The 22,931-nt window shown below is 44.7% G+C and overlaps 1 protein-coding gene across 3 annotated transcripts in view; it reads right to left on the bottom strand.

Annotated features, from left to right (window-relative positions):
• Positions 1-5,306: 5,306 nt before the first annotated feature.
• The window catches only part of C7H7orf50 (chromosome 7 C7orf50 homolog), a 553,489-nt gene continuing 535,864 nt past the window's right edge, over positions 5,307-22,931 (bottom strand). For all 3 annotated transcript variants that reach the window (XM_068244522.1, XM_068244519.1, XM_068244520.1), the window contains exon 7: positions 5,307-6,545. In XM_068244522.1, the coding sequence (XP_068100623.1) occupies positions 6,363-6,545 (183 nt within the window). In that variant the 3' untranslated portion in view covers positions 5,307-6,362. The remainder of the gene's footprint in view (positions 6,546-22,931) is intronic.

The following is a 22,931-nucleotide window of genomic DNA, read 5'->3' as shown; positions in this document are numbered from 1 at the left end:
TCAGAAAAGTCATAGATGCTTGAAAATGGGAAAATTCACTTTTTGCACCATAGTTTGTAAACGCTATAACTTTTACCCAAACCAATAAATATACACTGAATGGGGTTTTTTTTATCCAAAACATGTTTGTCCACATTTTTCGCGCTGCATGTATACAGAAATTTTACTTTATTTGAAAAATGTCAGCACAGAAAGTTAAAAAAATCATTTTTTTGCCAAAATTCATGTCTTTTTTGCTGAATATAATAAAAAGTAAAAATCGCAGGAGCAATCAAATAGCACCAAAAGAAAGCTTTATTAGTGACAAGAAAAGGAGCCAAAATTCATTTAGGTAGTAGGTTGTATGAGCGAGCAATAAACCGTGAAAGCTGCAGTGGTCTGAATGGAAAAAAAGTGGCCGGTCCTTAAGGGGTAGAAAGCCCTAGGTCCTCAAGTGGTTAACAAGGAACTTATCCAATGACTTGCTTTTGCCTACTTTTGAGGATTTCACAGAATTGTGACATTGCAGAGTCCGTACACTCAATCAGACTAAGCACAATCCGGCACAGAGAGACGGTGCTTGTATATCAAAATTTCATACAAATTTTTGCATGCTTTTAGATGCTAAAACCTGGAACAAAATCATGCTAAGGAGTTCTGCAGCAGCTCAGCTCTCACTCATCTCCCTGGGATCCAGTGCTGCAGTTTTCCCTCCGTCCTCCGGGTGGCACTGTAACCCTTTAGTGAGATTGCCAGCTGTCGTCATGATGACAGACACAATCTCACCAAGGGGAAGCAGAGCCTCCGAGGAGAGGAAGTAGAATGGTGGCTGATGTCAGGATCCCCCGGGAGGTGGGTTAAAAAGTCCGACGCGCGTATTTCTCTGCATAAATCCAAGCGGTAGAATTAACTAAAGTTTTTAACATTGTTGCTTTAGCCATGCAATATTTCCATTCACATTGTTTGCTGCCCAATTGATTTATGCACAAGAATGACTGAATTCAGCATGGGGAAAAAAATCATAACATACCTGGGGCTTCCTCCAGCCCCTCCGGCCTGAACGCTTCCTTGGTGCCATCCTCTGCATCCTAGATCGTCTGTAAGGGGTCCCGGTATCTTTGGCTAGTTGGTGCATGCGCAGTGCGCGCTCCCCCGTCTCACTCCTGCGGCCAGGAGAGTTCTGCGCAGTAGTACTTCGCAGGTGCAAAGAGCTCCCAGCGACGTCCGGGCATGGATCGGGGAACCCATGGCTTTCCGACCCGACAAATGAGCGTTCCCCCACTCCATTTTCTTTACACAATTGCACATGACAGGAGTGAACGAGAGTTTAAAAGATCGCAGAACTATATGTGGAAGTCATCAGAGGTTTTAAAGATCCAATACGCCATGATGGTCGTAATTGCCGCAGATCACTAAATCAATGTTCGTGTTATCGCGCACATGTTCCCACATTGCAAAAACAATTGCTCGTTGCATAAAAACTGCCAATCGCAGGAGAAATGGCGTAAAAAGTCGCACCGAGGGTACAGACCGGCCTATCTGCTTTATCTGCAGAAAAAGTGTACAGGGTGATCAGCTGATTCATCATCAGCTGCTCCATTCAATTTGTCATTACAGAATGTACTCTGGTTCACTGAAGGTGCTCTGGCGCCTCTCAGTGCATCAAATAAAAAATACACAAGAATTTACCACTAATTAAATAATGAAGTAAATTAATACTTTACTAAATAACATCTGATCAATTCCACAGATGGCAGCTCAGTGCTGCTTGAGGGTGCAGCAACCCAGCAGGAAGCACAATCCATGTCACCAAAATTTGCGTGAGTGGAGGCGGTAGCTGAAGCGAGCACCGTTCCCAAAGTCCAATGCCCGAGGGTCCTAGTGTTCATTTTTAACCTTAGGCAGCAACAGATCAACAGATTTACTATGCAAGTAACTGTTAATTCTTCATTTATTTAATTTATTGTAAAATCATATGCAGAGTACCTCCATTGAACCAGATTACGTTTTGACAAATGGAATGGAGCAGCTGATGACTAATCAGCTCAGCTGCTCTTTAATCACACTGTACTGTACACTTTTTCTGGTTAACAGCCTTATATGCAAGTACCTTTTTTATTTTACTAGGGAAAACACTACCAAATTATGTTTTTTTTTTTATTTTTTCCCCCTCCAAGTTATTGCTGGCGGCCAAATTAGTCTTTACAGCCTGTGGTGGGGCCCACATCATCAGCACAACTCTGTGCTGAAATTAGATGTCTGGAGTGAAGTCTCCTGTCTGTTATGAACTTAGTTCCTACTTATTCCTCATAAGATTGCAAGGGCAGGGTTCCCTTCCCAATTGTTTCTTGCAATTGCAGTATATCTATTGTAGGATAATTTGGATTGTCATACTTATCATATCCAAACCAATGAACTGCCAGTCCAATCCACAAACAGAAGCAATCAAATCCTCTGCGATTCATCAAGTATAAGGTTCCGTTTCCACTGCGCGGATGCGATCGTGCCGCAATTACCCGCGGGTGACTTCTGGAATTCCGGATATGGCCGTCTGTTACTGCCTAGGGGAATCAGATGCGTGCTGCGGATAACTGCAGCATGCATCCAATTCTTTTCCCGGGTCGCATCACATCACAAAATTTGCATGCAATAGAAACTACTCCATTAACATGCATTGGTGTCAGGTTTGATGCGATGCGAATTCGCGGCTAGTGGAAATGGGCCCTAAGGATTTCCCTCACTCTGATATTTCGTGCAGCCACCAGTGCACACAACAAAACACACAAGAGTGTCCGCCACCACAGAGATATAAGATGGGATCAGCTATTGTCTTAGAATAAAAAACATTTTTTCAGATTTCATCAGAGAGTTGGATCTCCGTATACTTGAGGATTGATCGCTTCTGTATACTGACTATTGTGGATTCATTACATCTGGTAGCTCAATGGTTTGGAAACTTGTCTGTAAGATTATAGCATCTGTACTCTTTTTGCTTTTGACGAAACCATACGTCCTTAGGTTCCAAATCTCTACTCAGTGCTTTCCTTGCCCCATCTCTGCTTGCTCTATCCCCTTGCTTATACTTTATACCATGAACTTCCATGTTCCAGCACCTCTACTCACCCCTTTGCTTGTACCACCATCTCTGGCCAGTGCCAACTTTACCATAAGGCACTGTAGGCACGTGCCTACAGGCGCCTGATGATGGAAAGGCTGCTCGCTCCCCTTAGTGCCTTTCTCCTTCCCTATGCAGAGTCCCATGCAGAGCGTAAATGAGAGGTTACTCACCCAGCTCTTGGCATTCCACTGATGAGCTCCCCCTTCAGTTGTGGTCACCACTCGCTACTTAGTATTAGGTAGCCAGAGCTATCCTCAGTATTAAGGGGCACCTGTAGCTACCTATGATGGGTAAGGGAGAAGAGACAGCTGGGCCAGTCAGCACACTTGTGGTGCGCTTCGGCGGGGGTTTGTAGGTTCATGGATTGAGTCTAGTCTAGTGTGCCAGGACATCTGTGCCTATAAACTCCTGTGATGTAAATCCGGGCCTGTCTCTGGCGCAGTAACCCTGATAAATACCAAGCCCAGGACATGTGTGAATTCTGACAGCTTGGCACAATCTGTCTCTGCTACATACTGACATTGCTGTACTTCACAGCCATTTCTTTCAACTTGCCTGTGAAGTCCAGTAACTGCGCTAAGTTATGCTAAGTGGGCTCAGTGTATGTGACGGGCTGTTAAAAGGCACACATGTCCCTGGCCAGCAATGATCAGCGTTGTTATTCCAGAAATGATGAGGAGTACACTGACCACTAATGTGTTCTGTAAGAAACAGCAGCATCCCTTCTACACCTGACGGTGACTGGAAAGAAGAGGAGTGGGGTAGGTGGAACTGGTGGTAGGGAGGTTTAGTTTATACCAAGCTATGGGCAACAAGGATGGAACAGGAAGAGGGTGCATCCGCGTCATGTGCAGGAAGCAGTACAGTGCTGAGCACTACCCGAAGATCACTGCTCAGAGCACACTTTTTACACTTAGAATTAAATAAGATAAAATAGAGGGTGCAAAGTATGGCTTCTCTTGACTTTACATGACACTCCAGGCCTTTGCCTGGAAAGGCTGTTCCTAGAAATGGCCCTGAGTGTGTATAGGTGTCCATCAATGTCACCTCCTCTAAAACAGAATGAATTTAGAAGAAAGAGGCGGCACACCACTGGCTGCAGATAATGCTTGTATTGTGGAAAAGAAATACTACACGTTACAGACTCACAGGTCCTTCATCAGATGCACCTGATGAATATTCCGTGCACCTTCATCATCTTGCATCTGATGAAGGACCTGTGAGTCCGAAACATGTAGCGTTTCTATACCGCAATAGAAAAAATTGGAGCGAGGACGCCAGGCGCAGTGGCCCGCCAACTCACAAAACGAAACTGAGCCACGGTGAGGGACCGGAGGATTGTTTTGCCCTGGCGCGGGTACAGGACGTCTGCAGAAGATGGCAGAAGCCCCAGGTAAGGGAAACTTTTTTTTCTTTATTTCCACCTTACAGGTTTCCTTTATAGAACCTATACACAGATAAGTGTGCCACTAAATGCTGTCATAGGAAGACACTCGGGCCTGATCCTGGGCTAAACAGCTGCCACCTTCATGATATTAATCACTTATACAATAATATACTGTATATACTTGCGTATAAGCCTAATTTTTCAGCATAAAAAAAATGTGCTGAAAGGTTACCCCCCTTGGCTTATATGCGAGTCAGTGGAACAAAACCGTTGTGGAGCAGGTTTTGTTACTGGCAGAGGAGCGTAAGTATCATGCACTAGTGATCCTACTCTTGTCAGCTGGTTCCCTGCTGTGTCCGTGCCCCTATCCCCTGCAACATGGTGCAGAGTGTGCTGCTTAAGACTACCTGTGTCCCCTGGCTTGTAGAGCAGAGCAAGCAAGTAACGCGTTGGAGGTGCAATGATCGGGGATTCTTCCTGTGTGCAAATCGCTGTGTCTCATATCTATCACACCATCTAGTGGCTTCTTGAGACACAGCTGTATGATCCTGGGACACGTCTGGCTTTGGGGAGGGGGACTGACTTGTACTGGGGGAACATCTGGCTACTGTGGAGGGGGCTATATTGGGGAGGGGGCTTATACACAAGTCAATCAATTTCCTGGTTTATGAGGGAAAAGGGGGTACCTCGGCTTATACACAGGTCAGCTTATATGCAAGTATATACGGTATATAATATACATCACATCTTAAAAAGCAGAAAACATAGCAAACATAGACAAAACCTCAATTCCTAAAAATAAATAAAACAGTGAAACTAAAGCAAGATGAACATTTTTATTATAGCTTTCTTAGTAATACAAAAAACTGTGTAAATATAGTGGAGATATATTTAAAAAAAGGGAATATACTTTGAAGGGTTCCCTGTATTAAATGTCGCCAGTGGAAGTCACCCTTTTCATAATCTGACCACTTAACTGTTTTAACCTGGGAAAAATCAGCTCTAAAATGACTGGACAACCGGCTTCTAAAGCCCAACCAAACCCAAAACTGTACAGGCTCCTTTACACTGCAAAACGCAAACGTAATGCAATAGAGTTTGCGATTTTGCAATGTGACTTTTCGTCTACAAACCACTTATAATAGCAATCAGGTTAATATGCTAATAAGTGTATAGAAGCACGTATAAAAAGTGTATAGAAGCAAAGTGATAGAATAGATTTTTGATGATTAAAATGTGCTTGCCAGGGCACTACAGCTTGCTTATTGCCCTCAGTAAATTTAGCTAGTGGGTGGGTCAATCAGGAACAGTCATGTGACTCCAGAAGTTGGAGATTCTGATTAGCAAAAACATGTGACTGAAGGTGGTGGCAGGTGGGGGTGACAAGGGTGCAGCATGGAAGTAGTTTGCACATTTGTTTCTTTATCTGCGCTGTTTACCTCTCACCTCATTCATATTCAACTTAAATTTCGGGTAAAGTCCCCACTCTTTGTTCTTATTATCAAGAGGTTTGGAAAGTGATTGAATAAAACAATAGGCAGAAAGCCTATAGAACCATATACTGTGTTCCAGACACTGCCAGGGTTTTCAGCTTTGCATAATAGGTCTGCATTAGTATGAATTCACATTTAACATGATAAATCATAGTTGTACAGATACTGAAAAGATAAAACAGGTCAGCTGTTGTCTAGAGATGTCCAATGAGATGCTAGTAATTCTGGCTGGAAAGTATTTCATGCAGAATCCAAATGATCTGTAGCTTGAAATACAGCCAAACAAAGTGCAGATTTCAAAACTACTTTTATTTTGTATCAAATCTGCATACCAGCTGTAATTCTTAGCATATCATTGGCGGTCTGTAATAGAATGTGTAGAATGCTATGACAGGAGCTGTAAGACTTCCCGAATTCTGGCTGTCCTCTGAGAGTCAGACTCTTCCTGCGTCTCACTGCTGTCACTCTCCTTCATGTAGGCCTCTGCCTTCTGTATGGTGGTCTCACGAGCACTGCCTTTCAGACCACCCATGTAGTCCAAGAGCATTCTGAAGTGGTCCTCAGTCACCTACACAACAGAGAAGAGCAATCATTGTAAAATATGAGGTACAGGCACAGAGCATGCATTGGTGTTATATATGTCTACACTGTAGCGTCTGGGGCTGTACACAGTGGAATGGGAGCCGCAGTTGTCTCTGTGATTGGCCCCCGGTACAGAGGACACATACAGACCTCTAGACAGGATTATTTTGCCTAATTTAGTGCTAATCATTACACGGTAGTTTCAGCAATTTAGCAATATTTACAGTGCATAGGGGGTAATCATTAGAACTGATTTTTCCCTGCTCAAGTCTGACTCTCATGTGCTGATGGGCTAATCTGCATATTAGTAGCCTCCGAGGCTTCACAAAATAGTGAGAAAAAAAAACTGAAGTGAACAAAAAGTTAAAAGATACCTCAGCAGTGGCACCATACCTCCTAACATTTTGAGATAAGAAAGAGGGACACTTAAGCCACACCCCTGCCACACCCCTCGTCACTCATACCATCAAGATTTTATAAGAAAAATATGTTGTTTTATGATTCAGCCCACACTGGCCCTTTCTGTTCTGGTTCAGTTTCCTTCATAATAACACATGCAATACAACTACATGCAAGCATCAGCAATACAAAGATACAGTTCCAGCAATTGGTCGCCTTTGAACACATCCATCTACACCAGGACCACAAGGCACAGGAACAGCTTCTTCCCCTCAGCCGTTAACTACCTGAACTCTTGAACTCTAAACCTGATCGCATGGAAGCATATTGCTATGTAAATGTGTTCAAAGGCGACCAATTGCTGGAACTGTATCTTTGTATTGCTGATGCTTGCATGTAGTTGTATTGTATGTCCTGTTCTTTTTCTTCACACTTGCCCTGTACTTGCCAAAACCAATTCCGGGCACGGCCCAGTCGTGCTTGGCGAAATAAAATATTCTGATGATGTCTGCATACCTGGCGCCAGGAAGAGGCTTCAAGGGGACATCGCTGGACCCGTCAGGTGATGAGTACGGAGCTTTAACGGCAGAGGATGAATAGGATAGCCAGACAACTGGCATTACTTAAAAGGAACGAAATACTGCAGCCTCCATATCCCTCTCACTTCAGTTGTCCTTTAACTGTCCTGAGAGTCCCACCCCCACACAAATTACTTTACCGTTGATAGTGGTGTATTTAACCACTTGCCGACCGCCCACTACCAATAGGCAGCGGCAAGATGGCACCACCCGGACCGCGTAACGCCGATTGGCATTAGGCTCCGCCCAACCGCCGGCCAATTAGCAGCGCCGGCGGGTTGTTAAGCCCCGATCTGCCGCATAGAAAGTGTATAATACACTTTGTAATGTATACAAAGTGTATTATACAGGCTGCCTCCTCCCCTGGTGGTCCCAGTGATCGAGGGACCACCAGGTGAGGAGGCAGCTGTGCATGTAAACACACACACACTGATCCTGTCCCCCTGCCCCCCTGATCGCCCTCAGCACCCCTCAGACACCCCCCCCCCTCCTCGATCAGCCCCTCAGACTACTGTTTGCACCCAATCACCGACCTAATCACCCATCAATCACCCCCTGTCACTATCTGTCAACGCTATATTTTAGATTAGGTCCTAAACTGTCCCGCCTGGGGGCTCCTGATCACCTCCCCCCCACACCCTCAGATCCTCCCCAGACCCCCCCCCCCGTGTACTGTATACATCTATTTTCCCCTGTAATCACCCTCTGATCACCTGTCGATCACCCATCAATCACCCCCTATCACCACCTGTCACTGCCACCCATCAGATCAGACCCTACCCTGCCCCTTGCGGGCATCCAATTACCCGCCCACACCCTCAGATCGTGCTCAGACCCTCCCCCCCTTGTCACCTCCCCAGTGCATTATTTACATCTGTTCTCCCCTCTAATCACCCACTGATCACCCATCAATCAACCCCCTGTCACTGCTACCCATCAGATCAGACCCTCATCTGCCCCTTGCGGGCACCCAGTCACCCGCCCACACCCTCAGATCCCCCCGATCACCTCGCCAGTGCATTGCTTGCATCTATTCCCCCCTCGAATCACACCCTGAGACACCCATCAATCACCTCCAGTCACCACCTGTCACCCTCTAGTACACCTACCCATCAGATCAGGCCCTTATTTGCCCTGTGTGGGCTCCTGATCACTCGGCCAAACCCTCAGATCCCCCTCAGACCCCCTTCTGATCACCTCCCCAGTGCATTGATTGCATCTATTCTCCCCTCTAATCACCCCCTGAGACACCCATCAGTCACCTTCTGTCACCCCCTAGCACTCCTACCCATCAGATCATGCCCTAATCTGCCCCCTGCGGGCTTCTGATCACCCGGCCAAACCCTCACCCGCCCCACCACAGTGACAGAATTTTTTTTTCCTGATCACTGCAAAAAACACTGTACAAGAACTGTGGCGCTGTTCAGTTTTGATTTTTTTTTTTTTTACTCAAAACTCAGTGACCACAGCTTTCTACTTCACAAGTACTCCTTTTTGCTAGGTAGGTGCTCTTTTTCCTGGGTAGTCTCAGAGGAATACCCCCTAAATTTAGCAGTCCACCATGGCAAAAAGGGGTATTCCGCTGAAGAGGCCGCTGAGATTCTGGCCCAGTAGGGTGAGTGCGATTTGGAAGCCTCATCCGACGAATCATCCGGGTCAGAATACGAACCGGTGAACAGCAGTGGCTCTCTCTGACCGATAGCAATGACGAGGATGAGGTCCCAGCTAGAGCCAGGCGTACCACACCCCATGTCACTGGACCGCAGGATCAGACTCAAGTGCAGCAGAGTGGTGCTAGCGCTGATCCGAGTTTTCTTGGTGAGGCATGCTCCAGCAGCATAGCATCTCCTGGACCTAGCACCAGTACTACCGTAGACCCTGGTGAAGTGGCGAGCACCAGCATGGTAGTAGCAACTGGTTTGGTGACACGTCCATTAAGACCTGAGTCGCAGCCACCAGCAAAACGGTCCCATACTACCCATAGTCTCCCAGAGGTGCTGGCAAATCTCAATTGGTAATCCCCTGGTTCCGTCGCACCCGTACTGCCCCCTTTCACCGCCCAGTCTGGAGTCCAGGTGGAGACAGATAATCTAGGATTGGCCCTAGACTTTTTTTCATCTGTTCTGCACCGTGGATCTCTACGACTTAATTGTGGCTGAGACCAACCGTTATGCCACACAATACGCAACCGCCAATCCGAGAAGCTACCATGCCCAGCCTTTTCAGGTGGAAACCACTCCAAGTTTCCAAACTTAACATTTTTTTGGGCCTTCTCCTTAACATGGGTCTAGTCAAAAAGAATGTATTGCGGTCTTATTGGTCTACGCACCCAATACATCACATGCCCATGTTCTCTACTGCCATGTCCAGGTCACGATTTGAGAACATCCTGCGCTTCCTGCACTTCAGTGTCAATACATCCTGTCATCTAAGAGGCCACCCTGCTTATGACCGGTTCCACAAAATTTGGCCCCTCATAGACCACCTGTCCTCAAAATTTGCAGATGCTTAGACCCCTGAACAGTCATTTTGAGGCATTTGGTTTCCAGACTACTCCTCACGGTTTTGGGCCCATAAAATGCCAGGGCAGTATAGGAACCCCACAAGTGACCCCATTTTAGAAAGAAGACACCCCAAGGTATTCCGTTAGGTGTATGATGAGTTCATAGAAGATTTTATTTTTCGTCACAAGTTAGTGGAAAATGACACTTTGTGAAAAAAAATTAAAAATCAATTTCCGCTAACTTGTGACAAAAAATAAAATCTATGAACTCACCATACTCCTAATGGAATACTTTGTGGTGTCGTCTTTCTAACCCCACTTGTGCGGTTCCTATACTGCCCTGGCATTTTAGGGGCCCTAAACCGTGAGGAGTAGTCTGGAAATCAAATGCCTCAAAATGACCTGTAAAATCCTAAAGGTACTCATAGGACTTTGGGCCCCTTAGTGCACCTAGACTGCAAAAAAGTTTCACACGTGATATCGCCGTACTCAGGAGAAGTAGTATAATGCGTTTTGGGGTGTATTTTTACACATACCCATGCTGGGCGGGAGAAATATCTCTGTAAATGGACAATTGTGTGTAAAAAAAAAATCAAAAAAATTGTCATTTACAGAGATATTTCTCCCACCCAACATGGGTATGTGTAAAAATACACCCCAAAACACATTATACTACTTCTCCTGAGTACAGCGATACCACATGTGTCACTTTTTTGCAGCCTAGGTGCGCTAAGGGGCCCAAAGTCCTATGAGCACCTTTAGGCTTTACAGGGGTGCTTACAATTTAGCACCCTCCAAAATACCAGGACAGTAAACACACCCCACAAATGACCCCATTTTGGAAAGTAGACACCCCAAAGTATTCAGAGAGGGGCATGGCGAGTCCATGGCAGATTTTATTTTTTATTTTTTTTGGTCACAAGTTAGCAGAAATGGAATTTTATTTTTTTTGTCCGAAATTTTCCGCTAACTTGTGACAAAAAATAAAATCTTCTATGAACTCACTATGCTTCTTAGTGAATACTTTGGGATGTCTTCTTTCCAAAATGGGGTCATTTGGGAGGTATTTATACTATCCAGGAATTCTAGCACCTCATGAAACATGACAGGTGCTCAGAAAAGTCAGCGATGCTTCAAACTGGGGAAATTCACTTTTTGCACCATAATTTGTAAACGCTATAACTTTTACCCAAACAAAAAAAATCCAATAAGTGTCTATTTATTGATCAAAGATGTAGCACAATAAATTTAGACAAAAATGAATATAGAAATTTTACTTTATGTGAAAAATGTCAGCACAGAAAGTTAAAAAATCATTTTTTTGACAAAATTCATGTCTTTTTTGATGAATATAATAAAAACTAAAAATCACAGCAGCAATCAAATAGTACCAAAAGAAAACTGTATTAGTGACAAGAAAAGGAGGTAAAATTCATTTAGATAGTAGGTTGTATGACTGAGCAATAAACCGTTAAAGCTGCAGTGGTCTGAATGGAAAAAAGTGTCTGGTCTTAAAGGGAACCAGAGGCCCCAGAAAAAAGATTCTATACATACCTGGGGCTTCCTCCAGCCCCATACGCACGGATAGCTCCCATGCCGCCGTCCTCCGCTTCCTGTATCCGGCGGTACCAGGTCCCGTAGTTTTGGCCAGTCGGCGGCAGCACGCGGCCAATTGTCCGCATCACAGGGGCTCCCGGCATACCCTTACGCGTGCGGCTGCCTACTGCGCAGCCGCACGCGTAAGGGTATGGAGGGAGCCCCTGCTCATGCGGACAATTGGCCGCATCCGCCAGAAGTGACGGGACCCGGTACCGGCAGATCCAGGAAGCAGAGGATGTCGGCGTGGGAGCGATCCGTGCGTATGGGGCTGGAGGAAGCCCAAGGTATGTATAGAATTTTTTTTCTGGGGCCTCTGGTTCCCTTTAAAGGGTTTTAAGACTGCAGTCCTTAACTGGTTAAACAACAGTGGTTGGTATTCACACAACAAACAAACAAAAAACACCTGCACTACACTCTTTAGAGGCAAAGCAATGTGACAATATTTCTGCGAGATTCTCATTTATCCAGGTAATGGTATATCCCTCAAAAAACTAAAAGAGATTCAAAAGGACACATTTCTCTGTGCTAGAAGTAAACAGGTTATTGATTAAGTGTAATTAATTAAAATTTCAGATTCATTTATTACTTCGGCTGCAGTAAGCAAAGAACATGCATAACACTTCCAACATTTACCACCAGATGGAGTTTCAGCCATGCTAAATGTGAATATTATCAATGTCACCATTCAGAAGTTACAGTAGAAATGTGTAAAGGGCCACCCTCTTCAGTAGCCCTGTACAGAGTACAAAAAAGACAACACAGTATAATCCCTTTATAGTAAACCCCAAAGAGATCTAGTCAAGTACTTTACTATATCAGAAGTTTACTATATCAGGATTCATCATACATACAGGACAGGGGTCTAGTCCTGGGAAAAGAGGTGAGTGGACTTACCCGAAACCCCCCTGCGCCTCTGGCAGCAGCAGTTCCCCCAACATACACACAATCTGGAAGCAGTTCCCCAAAATACGAGAAATTTGGCAGCAGCCGTTCCCTTAACATACACATAATCTGGCAGCTGTTCCCCAAAATACACTTAATCTGTTAACAGCGGTTCCTCAAAAATACAAATAATCTGACAGCAGTTCCCCCAAAATAGGTAACCCCCGGCATAGGTAGCCAGGTCTATAGGTGTCCCCAGTAAAAGTAGCTATGAGTATAGTTGTCCCTAGAATAGGTAGCCAGGTGTATAGATGTGCTCAGTATATGTAGCTAGGTATATTGGTGTCCCCAGTAAATGTAGCCAGGTCTATAGGTGCCCCCAGTATAGCCAGGTGTATAGGTGTCCCCAGAATAAGTAGCCAGATGTCCCCACAAGGAGGGGAGGCAGCGCAGAGAAGAGGGATTGGTGGGCACAGCAGGGAACATCTCCTCCCCCCCTCAGGGCTCCCCCTTCCTCCCTATCCCCCTCCAGAACTAAAGTTTGCAGGTGGCTGGCAGCGGCAACACTTACCTCCTTCCTCCGAAGGCTGCAGTTCCTGTCTCATCCACTGAACTGATTTGGTTCAGTGTGATGAGCCGGATCACTCAACTCAAAGGAAAGAACCGGCTCAAATGAACCGGACATCGCTACTTACCCGGGCGAAGGGGGAAGGAGCAAGGAGCGGTTGGAACGAGATGGAGGTAAGTCCCGACTCCCGTCCGCTGCCAGCCGCCCACAAATTTGAGTTCTGGGGGGAGAGAGTGAGAAAGGGGGAACCCCAAGGTGAGGGAGGGGGGAACGTTCCCCACTGTGCACACGGATCCCTCTTCTCTGCGCTCTCTCCCTCCACACATGCTAGGTTGGACGTCGTCCACCCTCTGAAAATAGCAGGTGGACGTCGTCCACCCGTGTCTACGCCCCACTCGACCCCTGATACAGGAGCATTGCTGGGACCTGGGGCAGAGTTTATTAAGCCAGAGGTTTACTATAACAAGATACTACTGTAGTATGGCACATTCACATAAGTATTTCAACACATGGTGCAATCAGAACATCCAGCAACGCAAGTACATACAGCACATAGATGATATGTGGTTTCAAACATCATCAATACTGGTACATGTTTATTTGAAAGAGTAAAGCAGAAACAGGAAACACTAAGGGGAGGACCTTGCCTTGCAAACTCACAATGTAGGGGTTAGTGGAGTGGAGACCCTAGGTGCGAGGATGGAGGAGCTAACAAATAAAGCAGTGAGTGTCACCATGGCTATGACAAATTCTAATCTTGTTTATAAGAGGTTTGTTTAAGGCTCCCTGCACACTGCAAATCCGTTTTCCGATTCAGTTTCCGATTTTCCCTGAATACATTCAACAGAAAAACGGATCAAAAACCGCAGCATGCAGTAAAGATTAAAAATAGGAATCGGATGTAAAAACCGGTTAAAAATCGGAATCGAATGGAGTGTGCAGGGAGCCTAAAAAGGGTGCATTTGAAGGTTTTCGTGTTTGGAGCATGATGGACAAGTTGAGAGAGAGAATTTAACAAGAGAGGTAATTATTTATTTATTTATTGTATTTATAAAGCGCCAACATATTACGCAGCGCTGAACATTAATTTAGGTTACAGACAATATTTAGGGGTGACATACAGCAATATGACAATACAGGAATACAAGAAAACCAGATCACACAGCACAGTATGAGTACCAGGTAATGCTTAGTCAGTCACTGGATGGAGCATGGAGATTAGGCAAGTTATGTTCACTCAGATGCATAGCATGGGTGCACAGTAATAGAGGTGCAAGATCAGGTAGGACACAAAAGGAGGAGGACCCTGCCCAAAGGCTTACAATCTAGAGGATTGTACTAGAGGTAATACTCATGAGAAGTCCTGGATGTGAGAGTGAGAGGAGGTGAGCAAGCTAGAGAACAGGAAGGTTTCATGGGAGGAGCAAGGGTTCAATTTGGGATGGCATCTAGAGAGTAATTATTTATGTGTGGAAGGGACAACTTGTGTAGAGCTTTGTATGATAGGGTTAAGAGTTTGAATTGGATCTTTTGGTGAATTGGCAGCCAATGGAGGGATTGGCCAAGAGAAGCAGCATCAGAGGAGCAAGAGATGTGGATGAGACCGGCAGCAGAGTTCAGTAGGGGATTGGAAGGGTGCCAGTCTGTTTCTTGGTAGGGTGGAAGAGTAGGGCATTACAGTACTTCAAGAAAAAAAATCAGCATGTACAGAAGCAGGACTATTACAGTATGCAGGGAGCAAAACATGCACAGAAACCATATGACACAACAATGGCTATCATTCATAAAGCATTACCGCATGCGGTTATGCAGAAAACAGCTGACTTTACAAAGTACTTAAAAAAATGTCAAATCAGTTACCGCATGAAAAGCTGAAATTCCTGAGCAGTGAGGTAAATTACCGACTTGTGCAGTAATTACCTCAACATATGTCAGTAAATGTCAATTCATAAAGATTAGAGCAGGGGGTAATGGCACGGAACATACTGCCTGCTTTGAAGAGGTGATAAGAGAGCGATAAGAGCAAAGTTAATGGAGACCCACAGTGAGATCTCCCCAGGCAGCAGCAGCTAGAGCGGAACAAACAAGGTTCCCCCTGAATAACTCAGGCTGTGTGTTTAACCTCTTGAGTTCCTGCTTTTAAGATGTGTAATTCACATCACTTTAGCCTGCCATGTGTAAAGTTTCTTGAAGTTCTTCTACGCTGTGGCAATTAAAGAGATTGTTAAAGAGAACCCAAGGTGTGTTTAAAGAATGTTATCTGCATACAGAGGTTGGATCTGCCTATACAGCCCAGCCTCTGTTGCTATCCCACACTCCACTAAGGTCCCCCTGCACTCTGCAATCCCTCATAAATCACAGCCGTGCTGTGAGGTTGTATTTACATCTGTAGTGTCAGTCTCAGCTGCTCCCCCGCCTCCTGCATAGCTCCGGTCCCTGCCCCGTCCCTTCCCTCCAATCAGCAGGGAGGGAAGGGATGCAGGCGGGGACCGGAGTTCTGCAGGAGGCGGGGAGAGCAGCAGACTGACACTATAGAGATAAACACAGCCAGCTCTGACAAGCTGTTTGTCAGCAGCGTGGCTGTGATTTATGAGGGATTGCCGAGTGCAGGGGGACCTTAGGGGGGTTTGGGATAGCAACAGAGGCTGGGCTGTATAGGCAGATCCAGCCTCTGTATGCAGATAATATTCTTCAAACCCCCCTCGGGTTCTCTTTAAGAAAGACCAAAGCCCTATCTACACCATACAATTTTTTGTACGATTCAATTCAATCTGACATGTCCGATCGGGATTCGATGAACGGAGCATGCTCAGAGTGCTCCCAATTACTGGAGCGCAATAGAGGAGGCGCACATGCGCAGTAGCCTGCAACTGCTTTAGTTTAATAACTTTCGGAGAGGGGGCGGCGCAGGAGAAAACTGAGGGACCTGTAAGGCTACGGGTGACCGGAAGAAGCCTCAGACAATTACAACAGAACTGGTTCTACTCATCTCAGGTACACTTTAAAGGGAACCTAAACTGAGAAGGATAAGGAATATACCAGTTGCCTGACTCTCCTGTTGATCCTGTGTCTCTAATACTTTTAGACACAGCCCCTCAACAAGCATGCAGATCAGGTGCTCTGACTGAAGTCAGGCTGGATTAGCTGCATGCTTGTTTCAGGTGTGTGATTCAGCCACTTCTGCAGCCAAAGAGTTCAACAGGACTGCTAGGCAACTGGTATTGTTTAAAAGGAAACATCCATATCCCTCTCAGTTAAAGGGCAACTGTAGTAAGAGGCATATGGAGGCTGCCATATTGATTTCCTTTTAAGTAATACCAGTTGCCTGGCAGCCCCTGTTGCTATGTATGGTTGCAGTAGTGGCTGAATAACACCAGAAACAAGTATGCAGCTAATCTTGTCAGATCTGACAATAATATCAGAAACACCTTATCTGCTGCATGCTTGTTCAGGGTCTATGGCTAAAAGTATTGGAGGCAGAGGATCAACAGGGCTGCCCGGTAAGTGGTATTGCTTAATAGGAATTAAATATGGCAGCCTCCATATACCTCTCACTACAGTTGTCCTTTAAAGTTCCCTTTAAGCACTTAGATAATGTCCAAAGAGGAGCATCAGGTGGCCCCTCCTCCACACGTAGCACATTGTTTTAGCAATTACTGTAAAGAAATAAATGCCAGTTTACAAAGATTTGCAAAGATATCTATGTAAAAAAACAAATAAAAACGGAGCAGCAGATCAGAGCAGCAAACAAGCGGTGTGCCCCCACTTCATTATTTTTAAGATTTCGAAGTTGTATAAACACTGCAGGTGGAAGTCTATATTTTGTCCACTAGGGGTCACTGAGCTCAGATGAAATATCCAATTTCTTTGAAAGCTCAGCTCAGGCACAGACTTTTATATGTGTTACGGCCAGAACCCGAAGTTTGGCCACTTTGCGTTCTGGCTGGCCACTTCGGGTTCTGGCCGGTCAATGTGCGAAGTGGCCGCGGCGGTGCGGCCAATGTTAGAAATGAAATTATTCCAGTAAGATTAATGTATGTTCTGGCCGTCTCGCTGCGGCCAAATGTTTCAAAAGTGAGTTCATTTAATGAAATTAAGCCGGCGCCAATGTAACAAATGAAGCTGCCGGCTTCAGCTTTCTCTCGCGGAGAGGTGGGGTGGTATACAATATTTATATCTAAAGGCAGTGTGTTTTAGGATATCTAGTAGAAGTACAACTGGAGGTGGAAGAGGGCATGGCCCAAGGCAGAGCGTATGGTTGTTAGAAAAAAAGTGAGTTTTGAGGGACCATTTAAAGATATCAAAGGTAGGAGAGTCACATGTGTGACGTTCCAGAGGAGGGGTAAAGCATGTGCAAAATCTTCTATACGTGTATGCGAGGGAGTAGTTCTAGAGGTGGACAAAATCAGGTCATGTGCAGATCTGATATTGCGATTGGGTTGGTATCTGGAGACTAGTGAGTAGATGTACAGGGGAAAGGCACTGTTGAGAGCTTTGTAGGTTAGGGTTAAGAGTTTGAACTGGATCCTCTGGTTAATTGGCAGCCAATGAAGAGCTCGACAGAGAGGAGCAGCAGATGAAAAGCGGGAAAAAATATGAATGAGTTGAGCAGCCGAGTTCAGTAACGATTGGAGTGGTGCCAGTCTTTTTTTTCTCTAAGAAATGGTCAATCTGCATGCCGATTTTTTCATAGATAAAATTACATCTGGATTAGGTATGATTGAAGTTGGATTCTTTAATGCTGTGGCTCAATTAGAGAACCTTTTTTACTTTCAATCTGAATGACCTTATTGAAAACAAGATCATTCACTAAAAATGGTGCAGGATCCAGGTTTTACAACAAAATTATATAAATAGCTAATGTGTAGGGTAGGGATCACTGTATACTACGTAGGATTGGACATTGCTTTCAGGTGTGGGAAAAAATGAACAAAACGCTTAGAGTGTTTCCATTAGAGAATCCTTCATTGTATCATACACTGATAAATAAACAGGCTAACATGTTTTGTACCACAGTGTGGTCCTTAAAGAGGAACTCCAGTGAAAATAATGTAGTAAAAAAAGTGCTTCATTTTTTACCATAATTATGTATAAATTATTTAGTCAGTGTTTGCTCATTATAAAATCTTTCCTCTCCCCGATTTACATTCTGACATTTATTACATGGTGACATTTTTACTGTGGGCAGGTTATGTAGCTGCTCCTAGCTGTTTTGGCTGTTAGAGACAGCTGTAAACAGCTATTTCCTGTCTGTGAACATTGTTACATTGTGGCAGTTTGCCCAGAGTACCGCGGTCCCAGAGCTTCTTGTGGGAGGGGTTTCAGCACAAAGTCATACAGCGCCCCCTGATAGTCTGTTTGTGAAAAGCATTATATTTCTTATGTAAAAGGGGGTATCAGCTACTGATTGGGATAAAGTTCAATTCTAGGTTGGAGTTTCTCTTTAACCACTTCAGGTTCCCTGGGAATTTACAAGAACCTGAGATTAAAGTGGATCTGAGATGAACTTTTACTCATTGCATAATTGTGTTCCTTTCCTATTGTTTATAGGGCATTCCTCAAGCCAAATACTTTTTTGTTTTTGTTTTAATACTCTAATTCCCTATAATCTAATCAAGCCACGCCCACAGGTTTTCAGAGAGCCAAGGCACTTTCAGAAAGTAGCAAGGGCTCATGGGAGCTCAGTCTGGGCAGGAGGAGGGGGAGGTATTACTAGCCAGAGATTTCAGAGGCAGAGGGGAGGAGGGGGGGATTAGGTTTTTTTTTGCTCAAGATGCAGATAAGTCTGCCTCTGTGTAATGTTTACAAACAACATGGCTGCTGTCATTGTATCACAGGAAGAAATAATCATATTCTATTAAAGCTGTTTGCAGCTAGATTTGCTGTGTAAACTATCTAAACTTTGGATAAGATATATATACAAGTTACTTGTTATAGTTACGTTAAGAAATACAGAGGCGCCGAAAGTATAAAAATAACTAAAAAGTTTAAAATGTTTTGGTTGCGGTGGTGGACCAGCTAACCATAAACGGACGACAAAGCTGTCGATTTTCAAAACATACAGTTTATTCAAAAGCTCCCAATATACATTCGCAACGCGTTTCACGGGCATCAACCCGCTTCTTCAGGCAATAAGGGTCAGGAGCAACAAACACAGCGTCTCGTCGGGATGGTGCCAAGCATCATCCCGACGAGACGCTGTGTTTGTTGCTCCTGACCCTTATTGCCTGAAGAAGCGGGTTGATGCCCGTGAAACGCGTTGCGAATGTATATTGGGAGCTTTTGAATAAACTGTATGTTTTGAAAATCGACAGCTTTGTCGTCCGTTTATGGTTAGCTGGTCCACCACCGCAACCAAAACATTTTAAACTTTTTAGTTATTTTTATACTTTCGGCGCCTCTGTATTTCTTAACGCATCCAGAAGTCCACCCTTGGTGGAAGGGTGTCTCTACCCTACAGATTCCTCTATCCGCAGAGAGCGACGTTTTATTCCTGAGTGGGGACAGGCTCGTTCTCCCCACCTGCATGAACAGTGGTTGCTTCTGAGGCAACCCTGGTTTGTGAGTATAAGACTTACTTTTATTATACTGTCCATATCCTACCAATACATATTACACTATATTGGGCTCTCGGTCTTCATCTTTCATATCTTGTTATAGTTAGTTTTTCATCTCGGATCCGCTTTAAAGTGAACCTCCAGACTAAAAATCGACTCAGCAGCACTGAAAAGGCTTGGTATTTCTTTAACAGTTTCACAGCATCAGAACTTTGTTTCTCTTATCCAAGCCTCATTTTTAGCTGCACAGAAGAAAACTGCCCGGGCTTTTTTCCCCTGATTCTGTGCAAAGCATGATGGGATTTCTGATGTTGTTGTTCTCGTTCTGCTGTTTCGGTGCAAAAAATTTTTTCTACATTTTGAATTTGACATTTGAAGCCTAGCGCATGCAGCTGGGAGGGGTTATCAGGACACAGGACAGTTGGAACTGTCTCTCCTGCTCCTTGTCACCTCCTTTCAACCAAAAAGATGGCTGCCCCCATGACAAAGATGGCAGCCCCCATGAAACACAAACATTTTCCTTTTCTTTTAAAACAGGGTGGGTAAAAAATTATATTACCTATCTATTCTAATTAACATAACTAATGTAACTTAATGACAGTATGTTTGTTTAGGCTGAAGTTCCCCTTTAAGGAATAAAAACCTTTTATACATACCTGGGATTTCCTCCAGCTCCCTTCACGCATATTAGTCTCTTCCTCCTCCGTTGCCTGCAGCCTCCGCAACCCGGCCTGGTAACTTCAGGAGTACTGCGCATGCACGACCTGGCCGGCCGCGTAACCCATCGCATTCCCGTTGCCAGGAGAGTTACCAGCTGTGGGAGTGCGAGCAGCCAGACTATGTGTGCACCAACTGGCCGAATTACTGGGCCAGACTGCGGAGGATGGCGAACCTGAAATGACTTAAAAACAAGAATTAAAACATACCTGGGGCTTCCTCCAGCCTCTTTCAACCTCATCCGTCTCTTGCTGCCACCCTCCACCTTCTAGATCATCCCCTATGACTCCCAGTAACTTTTGGAGCCAGGGCTTACTGTGCATAGTAAAGCTAAGTAGCTTATCTTTCTGTTGAAACACTACAATTGTACTGGACAAAAAGCTGTCCACACTCCTCCCTATAACCATATGGTAGTCAGGTAGAAGCTCTGGAAGGTGGCAGCAGCCATCTCTCCCCATTAGCACAGATCACCTGGTACCTCTCAATTCCACCCCCTGCTGATAGGTTAACTCTTTGTGGCCAGCACCACAGCCACAGATCACTCTCTGGTCACACAGAATAAATCTTTTAGAGAGGAGCTGGAAATTGAGCACTGTTTATTAGCAGTGGAACACTCACTCTTCTGCCAGATACATGCATTCCGTCACTGGGTCTAGTCTGACTTTTCCAATGGGAATTTCACTGGATTAAATATGAAAATTGTGAAAGTAATTATATAGTCTCCATTTCATCTTTACTAACAAAAGTAGGGCTTTCAATATGCAGTTAGTTAAAACATCCAGCTAAAGGAAGTCTAACATGTAACCGTCTATCAAAAAATAATCATTGATAAGGGCTTACTTGGGTGTCATTTCCATAAAGGGGGCAATCGTACTGCTTTTGCTCCAGGGCTTTGGGTGTCACTTTCTCTGTAATGATAGGCTATACAGTAATCTGATTTATGATAAACCCCCTGTGGGTGCACCTTGATTCTGCATGCATACTTTATATGTCTCAGGTGACATATTTTTCCCACAAAGCTCCTGTGAGGCAGAGCATAAAATTTTTTGCCTAAGCAAAGCTCTCTAATGAGAGATCCAGGGAAGCTTTGTATTAATGATAATAGCTAGTATCAGTGGCTGTTAGTTTAATAGGAAATCTATGTATGCAGACTTGGCATTGAAAGACGATCTTAAACCTAGGAATGAACTTTATCCTAATCAGATGCTGGTACCCACTTTCCAGAAATCTTTATCTTTTCTCAAGAAGATCATCAGTGACACCTGTATGGCTGATATTGGGGTGAAACCCATCCCACAGTATGATGCCACGACCATGGTCCTGACAATTCACTGTCTGTGAGCCTCGTTGCATTGTGGGAAATAACAGCTTTTTCCAACTGGCAAGCAAGCAGTATCTCCCTCTTTGCATAGAACTCCCACTAACTGAAAACTACGTGATCATCTGGCAGGACTAAAGATATCAAAATCTGTGATACATTTTCGAATGTAAATCACGGTAAGGAAAGATTTTACAATGGGCAAAAGAGTAACCAAGCAGCTTAGGGTGACCCAAACTACTAGGAATGTATAGGGGGATAAAAGGAACCAAAAAGCCCTCCTACTAAAAAAGCAAAGCTTGGTGTAATTGCCTTCTTAAAACAGAAGGAAATTTGCAATAATTCAGTTATAAATGAACATTTGTGGTTACCCACAATGCACTACCACTAAATATGCAAATAATCCCTTTTCACCCTTGTCAAGCCAAGCAAGCATCCAGAACCGCTGGTGTATAGCAAGCCTATAGCTTTAAGTTTTACACAGCCATATCAAACCCACATGTAGACAGCCTGTTTCGGACTTTTGGTCCTCATCAGTACATGGCAGGGATTGATAAGGCTGTATGACATAGGGCTTGGATGAGTACAACAGAGTAACCAAGCAGCTTAGGGCCCATTCACACTTAGAACCGCAGAACGCCGGCGATTACCGCCGGCGTTTTGCGGGAGTGATTTATCACTGGACACTGCGGCGGTTTTGGAGCGATCGCGATTAGCGTGCTTTGCACGCTAATCACGATCGCAAATCGCGGAACGCTCGTCGCTGGCAAACCGCTGCATGCAGCGCGGTTGCGGTTATCGCTAACCGCAACCGCGGCAGTGAGAACACTGCTATTCGCTACATTGTGTAGCGGTTCTTGCAGAACCGCTAGTTGTTTGCCGTGAGCGGGAATCGTGCGATTCCCGCTCAAGTGTGAATGGGCCCCAAACTACTAGGAATGTATAGGGGGATAAAAGGAACCAAAAAGCCCTCCTACTAAAAAAGCAAAGCTTGGGCAAACACTGACTAAATAATGTATACGTAAATGATAAAATATACAAAATGTGAAAATAAGCAATTTGATTAACCGGTTCAGCGCCGCAGTGCCGAAAATCTCATGCATCCGAGCAACGTTCACCTCCCATTCATTCGCCTATAACTTTATTGCTACTTATCACAATGAATTGATCTATATCTTGTTTTTTCCGCCACCAATTAGGCTTTCTTTGGGGGGTACATTTTGCTAAGAGCCACTTTACTGTAAATGCATT

The sequence above is a fragment of the Hyperolius riggenbachi genome, chromosome 7 (genome assembly GCF_040937935.1).
Source record: "Hyperolius riggenbachi isolate aHypRig1 chromosome 7, aHypRig1.pri, whole genome shotgun sequence".
Lineage (NCBI taxonomy): Eukaryota > Metazoa > Chordata > Amphibia > Anura > Hyperoliidae > Hyperolius > Hyperolius riggenbachi.
This window is presented reverse-complemented; position numbering and strand designations above follow the sequence as displayed.